Here is a 13,561-nt window from a genome sequence, read left to right as displayed (position 1 = left end):
ATATATGTGTATATGTATTTTTATATGTATGTATGTATATGTATAAATATGTACATTATACGTATGTATATGTGTATGTATATGTTTATCTATAGATGCACATTTTATGTATGTATGTGTATGTATGAATATGTATATATGTGTATATATGTATATATACGTATCGCTATGTGTGTATATATGTGCATATGTACAGTTTGTATATACATGTGTACATGTTTTTATATATGTATATGTATATACTGTATGTGTATGTATAAATGTGTATATGTACATATATATGTATGCATTTATGTACATACACCATGTATGTGTCTATATATATATATATACCAATATTTATGTATGTAAGTATATATACATATATCCATCCATCCATTTTCTACATATATATGTATTTTTTTTCCAAGTAGATTTTTTATGTTTTTAATCGATTAAGAATCGTTCCAAATAGGAATCGCGATTAATTCAAAAATCTTTTTTTTTCATTCCCCGATACCCCTAATCAACATACTACAGAGTTTAATATAAATAACTCCTTCCCGTATACTTCATATCATGAGACAAGTTATTATTTGGAACACACAACTTTTTACATTTCAGCAGACACATCAGTTATGTTCGCACAAAGCATCGGATCAGTATCGTATCAGATAGAAAAGCAGTTCACCGCTGGAAGAGGAGAAAGTCAACCACTCCATCGGGCGGCGGCGGCGGCGGCGGTGCCTCTCATCATCCTGAGATATGACGGGGGCCTCCACTTATGCGCGGCGGCTGGGTTAGTTAAGACGCCGCGCGGTAAACGACAGATTAAGGATGAGAGGCAATATCGTCTCCTCGCCTCTCCCAAGCTGTCCTTATGTCACTGCTGCACACGCCATATGGACACGGAGCGGGAGGACGCTTTACGGGGGGAAATGAAACATGGCTGCCGTCTTAATTGCTTTAATTGTTGCTTAAAATTGAGAGGCATGTAGGAGATCTTGAAATATGATAGAAAAGATTATTGGTCATTATTAAAAAAGAGAGGGGAAGCCACTTTATCTGGACGGGAGGAAAGTGTCGGCGCTGATGAGAACACATCAAGACAGCTGGTCCTCTCATTTAGCCTACCTGCCGCCGCCGCCGCGCCGCCGTAATTCTTTATTTGTATGCAAACGAGATGCATGCCACGTTGAGCGTACACACCAATTTCGGAGGTAAATGCCCGTCCTAAGAAGCGCCCATCCGCTAACTTTGCCCGGATTAAGCGATATGTTTCTATAAGAAGGGGCGGCATATGCTGCGAGTGGCTCCCGCCGCCATTCATCTTGATAAATCAGCGCGGGATGTGCTCGGCGGGATGAAAGGAGCCGTGAAAACGCCCGCGCGGGCCAAGTCTTGGAGGCCGCCGTTTGAAGGCGCGGCGTGTTTACATTCATTTACGCCAGCTGCCGTCCTAATCCGCCGCCGCCGCCGCCAAGTGATGGAACACTTCAGACTAATTGGCTGACGTTGGATCCACGTTGTTGCTTGGGAAGTCACCAAATTTCAACGGTCAAATCAACCTCACAACCTGACATTGATTAAAAGTTGTCGGAAACTATGTTGTTTCAACGTTTTATTTGTGTTGGGGAATTTCGGTCGGGAAATTATCAAATTTCAATGGTCAAATCAACCCGACGTTGATTAAACGTCGTCAAAAAGCATGCTGTTTCAACGTTGTATTTGTGTCGTCGAATATTGGTTGAAAAATGACCAAATTTCAACGGTCAAATCAACGTCACAACCTGACGTTGAATAAACGTTGTCGGAAAACGATGTTGTTTCAACGTTGTATTTGTGTTGGGGAATTTCGATCGGGAAATGATCAAATTTCAATGGTCAAATCAAGCCGACGTTGATTAAACGTAGTCAAAAAGCATGTTGTTTCAACGTTGTATTTGTGTCGTCGAATATTGGTTGAAAAATGACCAGATTTCAACGGTCAAATCAACCTCACAACCTGACATTGATTAAACGTTGTCGAAAACAATGTCGTTTCAACGTTGTATTTGTGTTGGGGAATTTTGGTCGGGAAATTATCAAATTTCAAAGGTCAAATCAAGCCGACATTGATTAAACGTAGTCAAAAAGCATGTTGTTTCAACGTTGTATTTGTGTCGTCGAACATTGGTTGAAAAATGACCAAATTTCAATGGTCAAATCAACCTCACAACCTGACATTGATTAAACTTTGTCGGAAACGATGTTGTTTCAACGTTGTATTTGTGTTGGGGAATTTTGGTCGGGAAATGATCAAATTTCAAAGGTCAAATCAAGCCGACATTGATTAAACGTAGTCAAAAAGCATGTTGTTTCAACGTTGTATTTGTGTCGTCGAATATTGGTTGAAAAATGACCAAATTTCAACGGTCAAATCAACCTCACAACCTGACATTGATTAAACGTTGTCGGAAACGATGTTGTTTCAACGTTGTATTTGTGTTGGGGAATTTCGGTCGGGAAATGATCAAATTTCAAAGGTCAAATCAAGCCGACATTGATTAAACGTAGTCAAAAAGCATGTTGTTTCAACGTTGTATTTGTGTCGTCGAATATTAGTTGAAAAATGACCAAATTTCAATGGTCAAATCAACCTCACAACCTGACATTGATTAAACGTTGTCGGAAACGATGTTGTTTCAACGTTGTATTTGTGTTGGGGAATTTTGGTCGGGAAATGATCAAATTTCAAAGGTCAAATCAAGCCGACATTGATTAAACGTAGTCAAAAAGCATGTTGTTTCAACGTTGTATTTGTGTCGTCGAATATTGGTTGAAAAATGACCAAATTTCAACGGTCAAATCAACCTCACAACCTGACATTGATTAAACGTTGTCGGAAACGATGTTGTTTCAACGTTGTATTTGTGTTGGGGAATTTCGGTCGGTAAATGATCAAATTTCAATGGTCAAATCAACGTCACAACCTGACGTTGAATAAACGTCGTTAAAAAGCATGTTGATTGGTGGTCGGGGGTAGGGCGGGGGCGTGGTCAAGAGGGGAGGAGTATATTTACAGCTAGAATTCACCAAGTCAAATATCATATATATACTGTATATATATATATATATATATATGTATATATAATATATTGATTGGGTTATCCAGGGAATAGAGCTTGATATCGTGGTAGAGCGCAATATGTATGTGTGGGAAAAATCACAAGACTACTTCATCTCTACAGAACTGTTTCATGAGGGGTTCCCTCAATCATCAGGAGAAATCTCCTGATGATTGAGGAACCCCTCATGAAACAGTTCTGTAGAGAATTTCAGTGTTCATTTATTATATATATATAAATAAGAGAAATATATGAATTTCAGTGTTCATTTATTTACACATATACACACACATAACACTCATCTACTCATTGTTGAGTTAAGGGTTGAATCGTCCATCCTTGTTCTATTCTCTTGTCACTATTTTTCTAACCATGCTGAACACCCTCTCTGATGATGCATTGCTGTGTGGTACGCACAAAAGTGCTTTCATCAAATGCACTAGAGTCTGGAATCTTCCATCTATCCCTAGCATGGCCCAAAACCCGTCAATCTTTGCTTCCTGAGGAAACACTTGGTAGTCCACTACTTCTTCCCGGAGGTTATCCAGGTCCAATCGCAGCTGCGGCTTGGAACTTACAAGCGTATTTCTTCATCTCACTCGTCGTCACACCGGCTGTATCTTCCTCGTTCTTCTGCTTCGTCTCCATGTTGTGTGCGCAGTTGTGCATTTCACTCTCTGAAAGTTGTAGATGTTATTGTCACATATGCATGTACAGTAGATGGCAGTATTGTCCTGTTTAAGAGTGTCACAACATTGCTGTTTACGGCAGACGAAAACTTGACTGCTGTTGTTGTGTGTTGTTACCGCGCTGGGAGGACGTTAATGAAACTGCCCAACAATAAACCCACATAAGAAACCAAGAACTCGCACTCGATCATTCTACAGTTATAACGTCATTGGGCAGACACGCTGTTTATGTTATGGGAAAGCGGAAGTGAAAACAGGCTGTCCTCACTCAGGTCCGCATGGAGCTGGAAGGGGCGTGGCCTCCAGCTCCGCCTGAATTTCGGGAGATTTTCGGGAGAAAATTTGTCCCGGGAGGTTTACGGGGGAGGCGCTGAATTTCGGGAGTCTCCCGGATTATCCGGGAAGGTTGGCAAGTTTGCAATTAGATCATGACCACATTTCAAAGGTCAAATCAAATGGTCAGAACCCGACGTTGATTAAACGTCGTCAAAAAGGACGTTGTTTCGACGTCACGTTTGTGTTGTAGAATATTGGTTGGGAAAATGACCAAATTTCGATGAATTTGATTTAACTGATTTCGCCGCCATTCATCTTGATAAATCAGCGCGGGATGAAAGGAGCCGTGGAAGCGCGGGGGCGGGGCCAAATCTTGGAGGCTGGCGTTTGAAGGCGCGGCGGTGTGTTGACATCCATTTACGGGCAGCTGCCGTCTTAATCCGCCGCCCGCCGCCGCCAAGTGACGGAACACTTCAGACAAATCGCCGCGGCCGGCGAAGTAAAACACAGTCGACGTGGGAGGAAAACAAGCGCCATCTGAGATGTCGCCGCTGACAGCTTTGCCCCGCTTCTTTTTTTTTTTTTAAACTTATGAGCCGGTCAACAAATCTTTACAGCAGGTGACGACAAGTCGCCTCCGTGGGATGCCGGGAGGTGCCGGGAGCATATTGTCGCAAAACATACTTGCCAACCTTGAGGCCACCGATTTCGGGAGGTGGGCGGGTGGGGGGCGTGGTCAGGGGTGGGGCGTGGTTTGGGGCGGGGGGTGTGGTTAAGAGGGAAGGATCATATTTACAGCTAGAATTCACCAAGTCAAGTATTTCATATACATACATACATGTGTATGTATATATATTCATCCATCCATCCATTTTCTACTGCTTATTCCCTTTTGGGGTCGCGGAGGGCGCTGACGTCTATCTCAGCTGCAATCGGGCGGAAGGCGGCGTACACCCTGGACAAGTCGCCACCTGATCGCAGGGCCAACACAGATAGACAGACAACATTCACACTCACATTCATACACATATATATATATATATATATATATATATATATATCCTGAAAATATGCTAACAAAACTGTGTTTAGATAATTGATACTTCAAACTTGCATAAATAAATCTTAAGGAATATAACAACTTGGCTTCTGAGAGCTTCAAAATGTCCATCCATTTTCTACCGCTTATTCCCTTTTGGGGTCGCGGGGGGTGCTGGTGCCTATATCAGCTACAATCGGGCGGAAGGCGGGGTACACCCTGGACAAGTCGCCACCTCATCGCAGGGCCAACACAGATAGACAAACAACATTCACACTCACATTCACACACTAGGGCCAATTTAGTGTTGCCAATCAACCTATCCCCAGGTGCATGTCTTTGGAAGTGGGAGGAAGCCGGAGTACCCGGAGGGAACCCACGCATTCACGGGGAGAACATGCAAACTCCACACAGAAAGATCCAGAGCCTGGATTTGAACCCAGGACTGCAGGACCTTCGTATTGTGAGGCAGACGCACTAACCCCTCTGCCACTGTGAAGCCCCAAAAACTTATAATGATTAAATGATTAAATAATGATTAAAATAAAATAAAAATATTCTGGCAAATCTAGAAAATCTGTAGAATCCAATTTAAATCTTATTTTAAAGTCTTTTGAATTTATTTTAAAATTTTTGTTCTGGAAAATCTAGAAGAAATAATGATTTGTTTTTGTTAGAAATATAGCTTGGTCCAATTTGTTATATATTCTAACAAAGTGCAGATTGGATTTTGACCTATTTAAAACATGTCATCAAAATTCTAAAATTAATCTTAATCAGGAAAAATAACAAATGATGTTCCATAAATTATTTTTTTATTTTTTTCAAAAAGATTCGAATTAGCTAGTTTTTCTCTTCTTTTTTTCGGTTGAATTTTGAATTTTAAAGAGTCGAATTTGAAGATAAACTATGTTTCAAAATTTAATTTTAATTTTTTGCCTGTTTTCTCCTCTTTTAAAACGTTAAATTAAGTGTTTTTTTTAATCATTTATTCTCTACAAAAACCTTCCGTAAAAGGAAAAAAAATGTACGACGGAATTTAATTTGCATTTTTTGCCTGTTTTCTCCTCTTTTAAACCGTTCAATTAAGTGTTTTTTTCATCATTTATTCTCTACAAAAACCTTCTGTAAAAGGAAAAAAAATGTACGACGGAATTTAATTTGCATCTTTTGCCTGTTTTCTCCTCTTTTAAACCGTTCAATTAAGTGTTTTTTTCATCATTTATTCTCTACAAAAACCCTCCGTAAAAGGAAAAAAAATGTACGACAGAATGACAGACAGAAATACCCTTTTAAATATATATATATATATATATATATATATATATATATATATATATATATATATATATATAATATATATATATATATATAAATGTATTTATTAAAGGTAAATTAGCAAATTGGATACTTCTGGCAATTCATTTAAGTGTGTATCAAACTGGTAGCCCTTCGCAATAAACGGTACCCTAGAAGTAGCTCTTGGTTTCAAAAAGGTTGGTGACCCCTGTAATAAGGAGTCAGAAAAAATACAAATAAAAATACAATTAATTTTAATGGGGGGGGGGGGGGGGGATGCCGGGAGCATATTGTCACAAAACAAAGAGAGCAGAGATTTAATTGTAAGTGGAGAATTCAAAGAGCAGATAACGACACGGCCAAACGGGCCAAAGCGCCTAAAATGGAGCCGAAACCCCGAGGCCAAGTGGTTGTCGGTGTCGGGAGCCAAAGCGAACACGGCTAATCCGCGTTGTGCCACCGCATCCTCCTCCGCATCCTCCTCCGTGTCCCCCAGGCAGTCGGCACCCTCCCCGGATGGGAAGTGGTTCTTGGAAGTCCTTTTGCAGCAGCCAGTCAAAGAGGTTAATTGAAAAAATTCCTTAATGTCATTACAACAGAACTAGATTAACCCACGGCTAATTCACTTTATTGTTCTGAGGAGAGGCGACTCCACGCTGAACTCCGGGAGCCCGAAATCAGGCGTGAGGTGTTGTGGGTTTTTTTTTTTTTCCTTCCTTTTTTAAAGGGCTATGCCGCTTTAATTAAGATAGGGAACATTATTCACCGCTCTGCATGCATGGGAGGAGCGGAGTCGAGAGTAAATGGAGGAGCGGCGGCTCTTAAAAAAGCAAACAAACAGCACTGCTCCTGGAGAAGCTGCGTAATGTTTGTGGTGGTGTTTGGGGGTTTGGGTGGAGCCACGCGTCGTGATCGCGTACTTGGGTGGACCGTTTGTCCGTCTATCCAAGCTTCCACTAATTTAGTGTACCAGATAGAAATTAATCAAATCCGGAGCATATGAAGTACCCCGGAACTTTAAATACGAGGAAAGTCTTATATATGTGTTATAATGAGTCTTATATACGTGTTATAATGGGTCTTATATACGTGTTATAATGGGTCTTATAGACGTGTTTTAATGAGTCTTATATACGTGTTATAATGGGTCTTATATACGTGTTATAATGGGTCTTATAGACGTGTTATAATGGGTCTTATAGACGTGTTTTAATGAGTCTTATATACGTGTTATAATGAGTCTTATATACGTGTTATAATGGGTTTTATAGATGTGTTATAATGGGTCTTATATACGTGTTATAATGAGTCTTATATACGTGTTATAATGGGTCTTATATACGTGTTATAATGGGTCTTATAGACGTGTTTTAATGAGTCTTATATACGTGTTATAATGAGTCTTATATACGTGTTATAATGGGTTTTATAGATGTGTTTTAATGAGTCTTATATACATGTTATAATGAGTTTTATAGACGTGTTATAATGAGTCTTATGTACATGTTGTAATGAGTCTTATATACGTGTTATAATGAGTCTTACATATGTGTTATAATGAGTCTTATATACGTGTTATAATGAAGGCAACACATGATGAAAGTGTCCATATTAGCTTACTATCAAAATGACTTTAAAAGTCTTATATAAGTATTATAATGAAGGCAACACATGATGTAAGTGTCTATATCAGTTATATTAGCCTACTATCAAAATGACTTTAAAAGTCTTATATAAGTGTTATAATGAAGGCAACACATGATGTAAGTGTTTTGAATAGTTGAGTTTTAACCTTTTTTTTTTTGCTATTATTGCCCGTAAAAAAATATAAATATATGTAGTGTGCTATTATTGTATGTAAAAACAAAAATAAATATATGTGATGCGCTATTGTTGCATGAAGAAAAAAACATAAACATGTGTAATGTGCTATTATTTGCATGAAAAAACAAATGTAAATATATGTAATGTGCTATTATTGCCTGTAAAAACAAATATAGATATATAATATATGTAGTGTGCTATTATTGTACGTAAAAACAAACATAAATATATGTAATGTGCTATTATTGCCTGTAAATAATTAAATATATGTAATGTGCTATTATTGTATGAAAAAACTAATGTAAATATATGAAATGTGCTATTATTGCCTGTAAAAGCAAATATAAATATTTGTAGTGTGCTATTATTTTATGTGAAAACAAACATAAATATATGTAATGTGCTATTATTGCCTGTAAAAACAAATATAAATATATATGTAGTGTGCTACTATAGTATGTAAAAACAAACATAAATATATTTAATGTGCTATTATTGCTTGTAAAAATAAATTTAAATATATGTAGTGTGCTATTATTTTATGTAAAAACAAACATAAATATATTTAATGTGCTATTATTGCCTGTAAAAACAAATATAAATATATATGTAGTGTGCTACTATAGTATGTAAAAACAAACATAAATATATTTAATGTGCTATTATTGCTAGTAAAAACAAATATAAATATATGTAGTGTGCTATTATTTTATGTAAAAACAAACATAAATATATTTAATGTGCTATTATTGCCTGTAAAAACAAATATAAATATATAATATATGTAGTGTGCTATTATAGTAAGTAAAAACAAACATAAATATATGTACTGTGCTAATATTGCATGAAAAAAAACCATAAATATATGTAATATGCTATTATTGCATGAAAAAAACATAAATATATGTAACGTGCTATTATTGTATGTGAAAACAAACATAAATATATATAGTGTGCTACTATAGTATGTAAAAACAAACATAAATATATTTAATGTGCTATTATTGCTAGTAAAAACAAATATAAATATATGTAGTGTGCTATTATTTTATGTAAAAACAAACATAAATATATTTAATGTGCTATTATTGCCTATAAAAACAAATATAAATATATATGTAGTGTGCTACTATAGTATGTAAAAACAAACATAAATATATTTAATGTGCTATTATTGCTAGTAAAAACAAATATAAATATATGTAGTGTGCTATTATTTTATGTAAAAACAAACATAAATATATTTAATGTGCTATTATTGCCTGTAAAAACAAATATAAATATATAATATATGTAGTGTGCTATTATAGTATGTAAAAACAAACATAAATATATGTACTGTGCTATTATTGCATGAAAAAAAACATAAATATATGTAATATGCTATTATTGCATGAAAAAACATAAATATATGTAACGTGCGATTATTGTATGTGAAAACAAACAAATATACATAGTGTGCTATTATTGTATGAAGAAAAACACATAAATATACGTAATGTGCTATTATCGCATGAAAAAACTAATGTAAATATATGTAATGTGCTATTATTATATGTAAAAACAAACATAAATATAGGTAGTGTGCTGTTATTTTATGTAAAAAAACAAACATAACTATATGTGATGTGCTATTATTGCATGAAGCAAAAAACATAAATATAATTATTGTCATATATTATTACACATATTATTATATATCATCATTGTTGCTGTCACCGACGTCCCACTGGGGTGAGTTTTTCCTTGCCCTTATGTGGGCTCTACCGAGGATGTCGTTGTAGTTTGTGCAACCCTTTGAGACACTTGTGATTTAGGGCTATATAAATAAACATTGATTGATTGATTGATAAATATACATAATGTGCTATTATTGCATGAAAAAACAAACATAACTGTATGCAATGAGCTATTATTGTGTGAAATGCTGAGAGTGTGTCCCCCCCCCCCCCCCCCCCCACCAGGAGGTGTTACTGAAGCGGGCGGCTGACCTGGTGGAGGCGCTGTACGGGATGCCCCACAACAATCAGGTCCGTATGCACACACTCCAGTATATCCGCGGCGCCATGCCAGCCCGCCGTATAGACGTGAACCCGCGCTTCAAAGCCGACGCTTTAAAAAAGGAAACTCGGATGAATAAAGACAAGTGTAACATTTGCCTTTCCCTCGCCTGCTCAGGAGATCATTCTGAAGAGGGCGGCTGACATCGCCGAGGCCTTGTACAGCGTTCCCCGCAACCACAACCAGATCCCCTCCCTCGCCAACACCGCCTCCCACGGCATGATGGGAGTCAACTCCTTCAGCAGCCAGCTGGCGGTCAACGTGTCTGAGTCCCAAGGCAACGACCAAGGTATGCCAGCCAGCCGTCAGCCATGTTCCCATCAGTCCACATTCTTCTCTTCAACCATTCTTACCGTGAGAAATCATCACAAACCGATTACCGTGTTTCCTTGAATTGCCGCCGGGGCGCTAATTAATTTCAAACCTCTTCTCACTCCGGCACTTACCAAAGGCATGCGGTAAATTTAGGCCTGCGCTTATAAATTTGAGTGTGATGTAAGGATACCATCATGAAAAGCACATTTAATAAGAAAAACGTTATAATGGTCTTACCTTTACTTATAAATGAAGTCCACGCGCAGCTCCTTCTGATCAAAAGCATCGATAACTTGTTTGTAGAAGTCTTCCTTATCTTTCTTCAGTTTTAAAAGTCTCTCTGTCTCGATGGAGATCTTCCTTTATTATTTAGAAAACTGTTTTATTTTAGATATGTAATCCTCCATGTTAAAAGTGCAAGCGAGACAATAAAATAAACGATCGCGCTGCTTGTTGTCACTTTTTTCTGCAGCCAAATTGTCACAGGAAGGATCACTAGCGCCCTCTACCACCAGGAGGCGGGAGTCATATAATGACTCATATTTGACACACGCAGCTACGGTATATTAATAAAACGTAGCTCTCTGTCTCGATGGAGATCTTCCTTTATTACCCCCTCCTGTTTACAAAACTGTTTTATTTTAGATATGTAATCCTCCATGTTAAAAGTGCAAGCGAGACGATAAAATAAACGATCTGCTTTAGTAAATGTTGGATATAATTGTATCAAACAACAAGTTTTCTTTGTAGTTATATAGAAATATATCAGACCATAATAACGTTTTTTATTATGGTCTTACCTTTACTTATAAATGAAGTCCATGCGCAGCTCCTTCTGATCAAAAGCATCGATAACTTGTTTGTAGACGTCTTCCTTATCTTTCTTCAGTTTTAAAAGTCTCTCTGTCTCGATGGAGATCTTCCTTTATTACCTCCTGCTTCGATTGAAAGTCCGGTTAAGAAAACTGTTTTATTTTAGATATGTAATCCTTCATGTTAAAAGTGCAAGCGAGAGGAAAAAATAAACGATCGCTGCTCACTCTTGCTGCTTGTTGTCACTTCTTCTGCAGCCGAGTAGTCGCAAGAAGGATCACTAGCGCCCTCTACCACCAGGAGGCGGGAGTCATTTAATAACCCATATTTGACACACGCAGCTATGGTATATTAATAAAACATAGCTGCTTACTGTTCTTTTTAGCATACTCAATAGCTTGGACCTTAAATCCTACTGAATAGCTCTTAATCTTCTTCCCTTTATGCGATTTCAAATGATCGAAATCAGCCTCCTCCATTTTGAAAATGATGACAGGTGAAGTGTCACTCGTGACGTGCCGAGTTTGACCCGGCGGAAATTCTAGGCATATGTTAATTATTTTGCGAAACGAGTTTGACCCGGCGGAAATTCTAGACAAGTGCTAATAAAAACTAATATTTTGCGAAACGAGTTTGACCCGGCGAAAATTCTAGACATGCGCTACTATAAATAATATTTTGCGAAACGAGTTTAACCCGGCGTAAATCCTGAGTTTGACCCGGCAGTAATTCTAGGCAGGCTCATACTATATACCCGGAAATACAGTATTAAAAAATGCCCAAATCTGCTTTAGTAAATGTTGGATATAATTGTATCAAACAACAAGTTTTCTTTGTAGTTATATAGAAATATATCAGAGCTCTTTGCCTATTTTATGGAGGTATGTAGTTCATCATAGAGCTGGCCTAAAGTCGGTGATACAACGTTGATTATATGTCCTTTAAAACTGACTTTCAAACAACCTTGCTAAATTGTTGTGTTTGGACATTGAGACAACGTTGATGTCTAACCTTGGATCCACGTTGTTGGTCGGGAAATGACTAAAATTCAACGGTCAAATCAACGTCAGAACCTGACATTGATTAAACGTCGTCAAAACATATGTCGTTTCAACGTATTTGTGTCGTAGAATATTGGTTGGAAAATGACCACACTTCAATGGTCGAATCAATGTTAGAATCCAACATTGACTAAACGTTGTCATAAAGCATGTTGTTTCAACGTTGTATTTGTGTTGTAGAATATTGGTTGGGAAATGACTAAATTTCAATGTCAAATCAACGTCAGACCCCAACATTGATTAAACATGGTTAAAAAGTATGTTATTTCAACGTATTTGTGTTGTAGAATATTGGTTGGGAAATGACCAAATTTCAATGGTTGAATCAACGTTAGAATCCAACATTGATTAAACATTGTCAAAAAGCATGTTGTTTCAACGTTGCATTTGTGTTGTAGAATAACGGTTGGGAAATGACCAAAATTCAATGGTCAAAAATCAACGTCAGAACCCAACATTGATTAAAAGTTGTCAAAAAGCATGATGATTCAACGTTGTATTTGTGTTGTAGAATATTGGTTGGGAAATGACCAAATTTCAATGGTCAAATCAACCTCAGAACCCAACATTGATTGAATGTCGTCAAAAAGGATGTTGTTTCAACTTTGTTTTTGTGTTGTAAAATAATAATAGGAAAACGGCCAAAATTCAATGGTCAAATTAATGTCAGAATCCGACATTGATTAAATGTCGTAAAAAGCATGTTGTTTCAACGTTGTAATTGTGTTGTAGAATATCGGTTGGAAAATGAGCAAAATTTCAACGGTCAAATTAATATCAGAACCCAACATTGATTAAAGGTTGTTAAAAAGTATGTTGTTTCAATGTGTTTGTATTGTCGAATATTGTTTGGAAAATGACGTTATAATTGTGTTGTAGAATATCGGTTGGAAAATGAGCAAAATTTCAATGGTCGAATCAACGTCAGAATCCAAAATTTATTAATCGTTGTTAAAAAGCATGTTGTTTCAACGTTGTATTTGTGTTGTAAAATAATAATAGGACAACGACCAAAATTCAACGGTCAAATCAATGTCACAACCCGACATTGAATAAAGGTTGTCAAAAAGCATGTTGTTTCAATGTTGTATTTGTGTC

The 13,561-nt window shown here is 37.0% G+C and overlaps 2 protein-coding genes across 6 annotated transcripts in view; one reads left to right on the top strand and one right to left on the bottom strand.

The window, feature by feature from the left end:
- Positions 1-13,561, top strand: part of ebf3b (EBF transcription factor 3b) — a 275,369-nt gene that overhangs the window by 247,050 nt on the left and 14,758 nt on the right. For all 5 annotated transcript variants that reach the window (XM_061911568.1, XM_061911565.1, XM_061911567.1 and 2 more), the window contains exons 12-13: positions 10,178-10,243; positions 10,392-10,563. In XM_061911568.1, the coding sequence (XP_061767552.1) occupies positions 10,178-10,243; positions 10,392-10,563 (238 nt within the window). The remainder of the gene's footprint in view (positions 1-10,177; positions 10,244-10,391; positions 10,564-13,561) is intronic.
- The window catches only part of mgmt (O-6-methylguanine-DNA methyltransferase), a 222,670-nt gene continuing 212,447 nt past the window's right edge, over positions 3,339-13,561 (bottom strand). The window contains exon 6 of the mRNA XM_061911575.1: positions 3,339-3,763. Coding sequence (XP_061767559.1) covers positions 3,757-3,763 — 7 coding nt within the window. The 3' untranslated portion in view covers positions 3,339-3,756. The remainder of the gene's footprint in view (positions 3,764-13,561) is intronic.

Source organism: Nerophis ophidion, linkage group LG09 (assembly GCF_033978795.1).
Source record: "Nerophis ophidion isolate RoL-2023_Sa linkage group LG09, RoL_Noph_v1.0, whole genome shotgun sequence".
NCBI classification, from domain to species: Eukaryota; Metazoa; Chordata; class Actinopteri; order Syngnathiformes; family Syngnathidae; genus Nerophis; species Nerophis ophidion.
The sequence above is the reverse complement of the archived record's forward strand: the minus strand, read 5'-3'. Positions and strand labels throughout refer to the sequence as shown.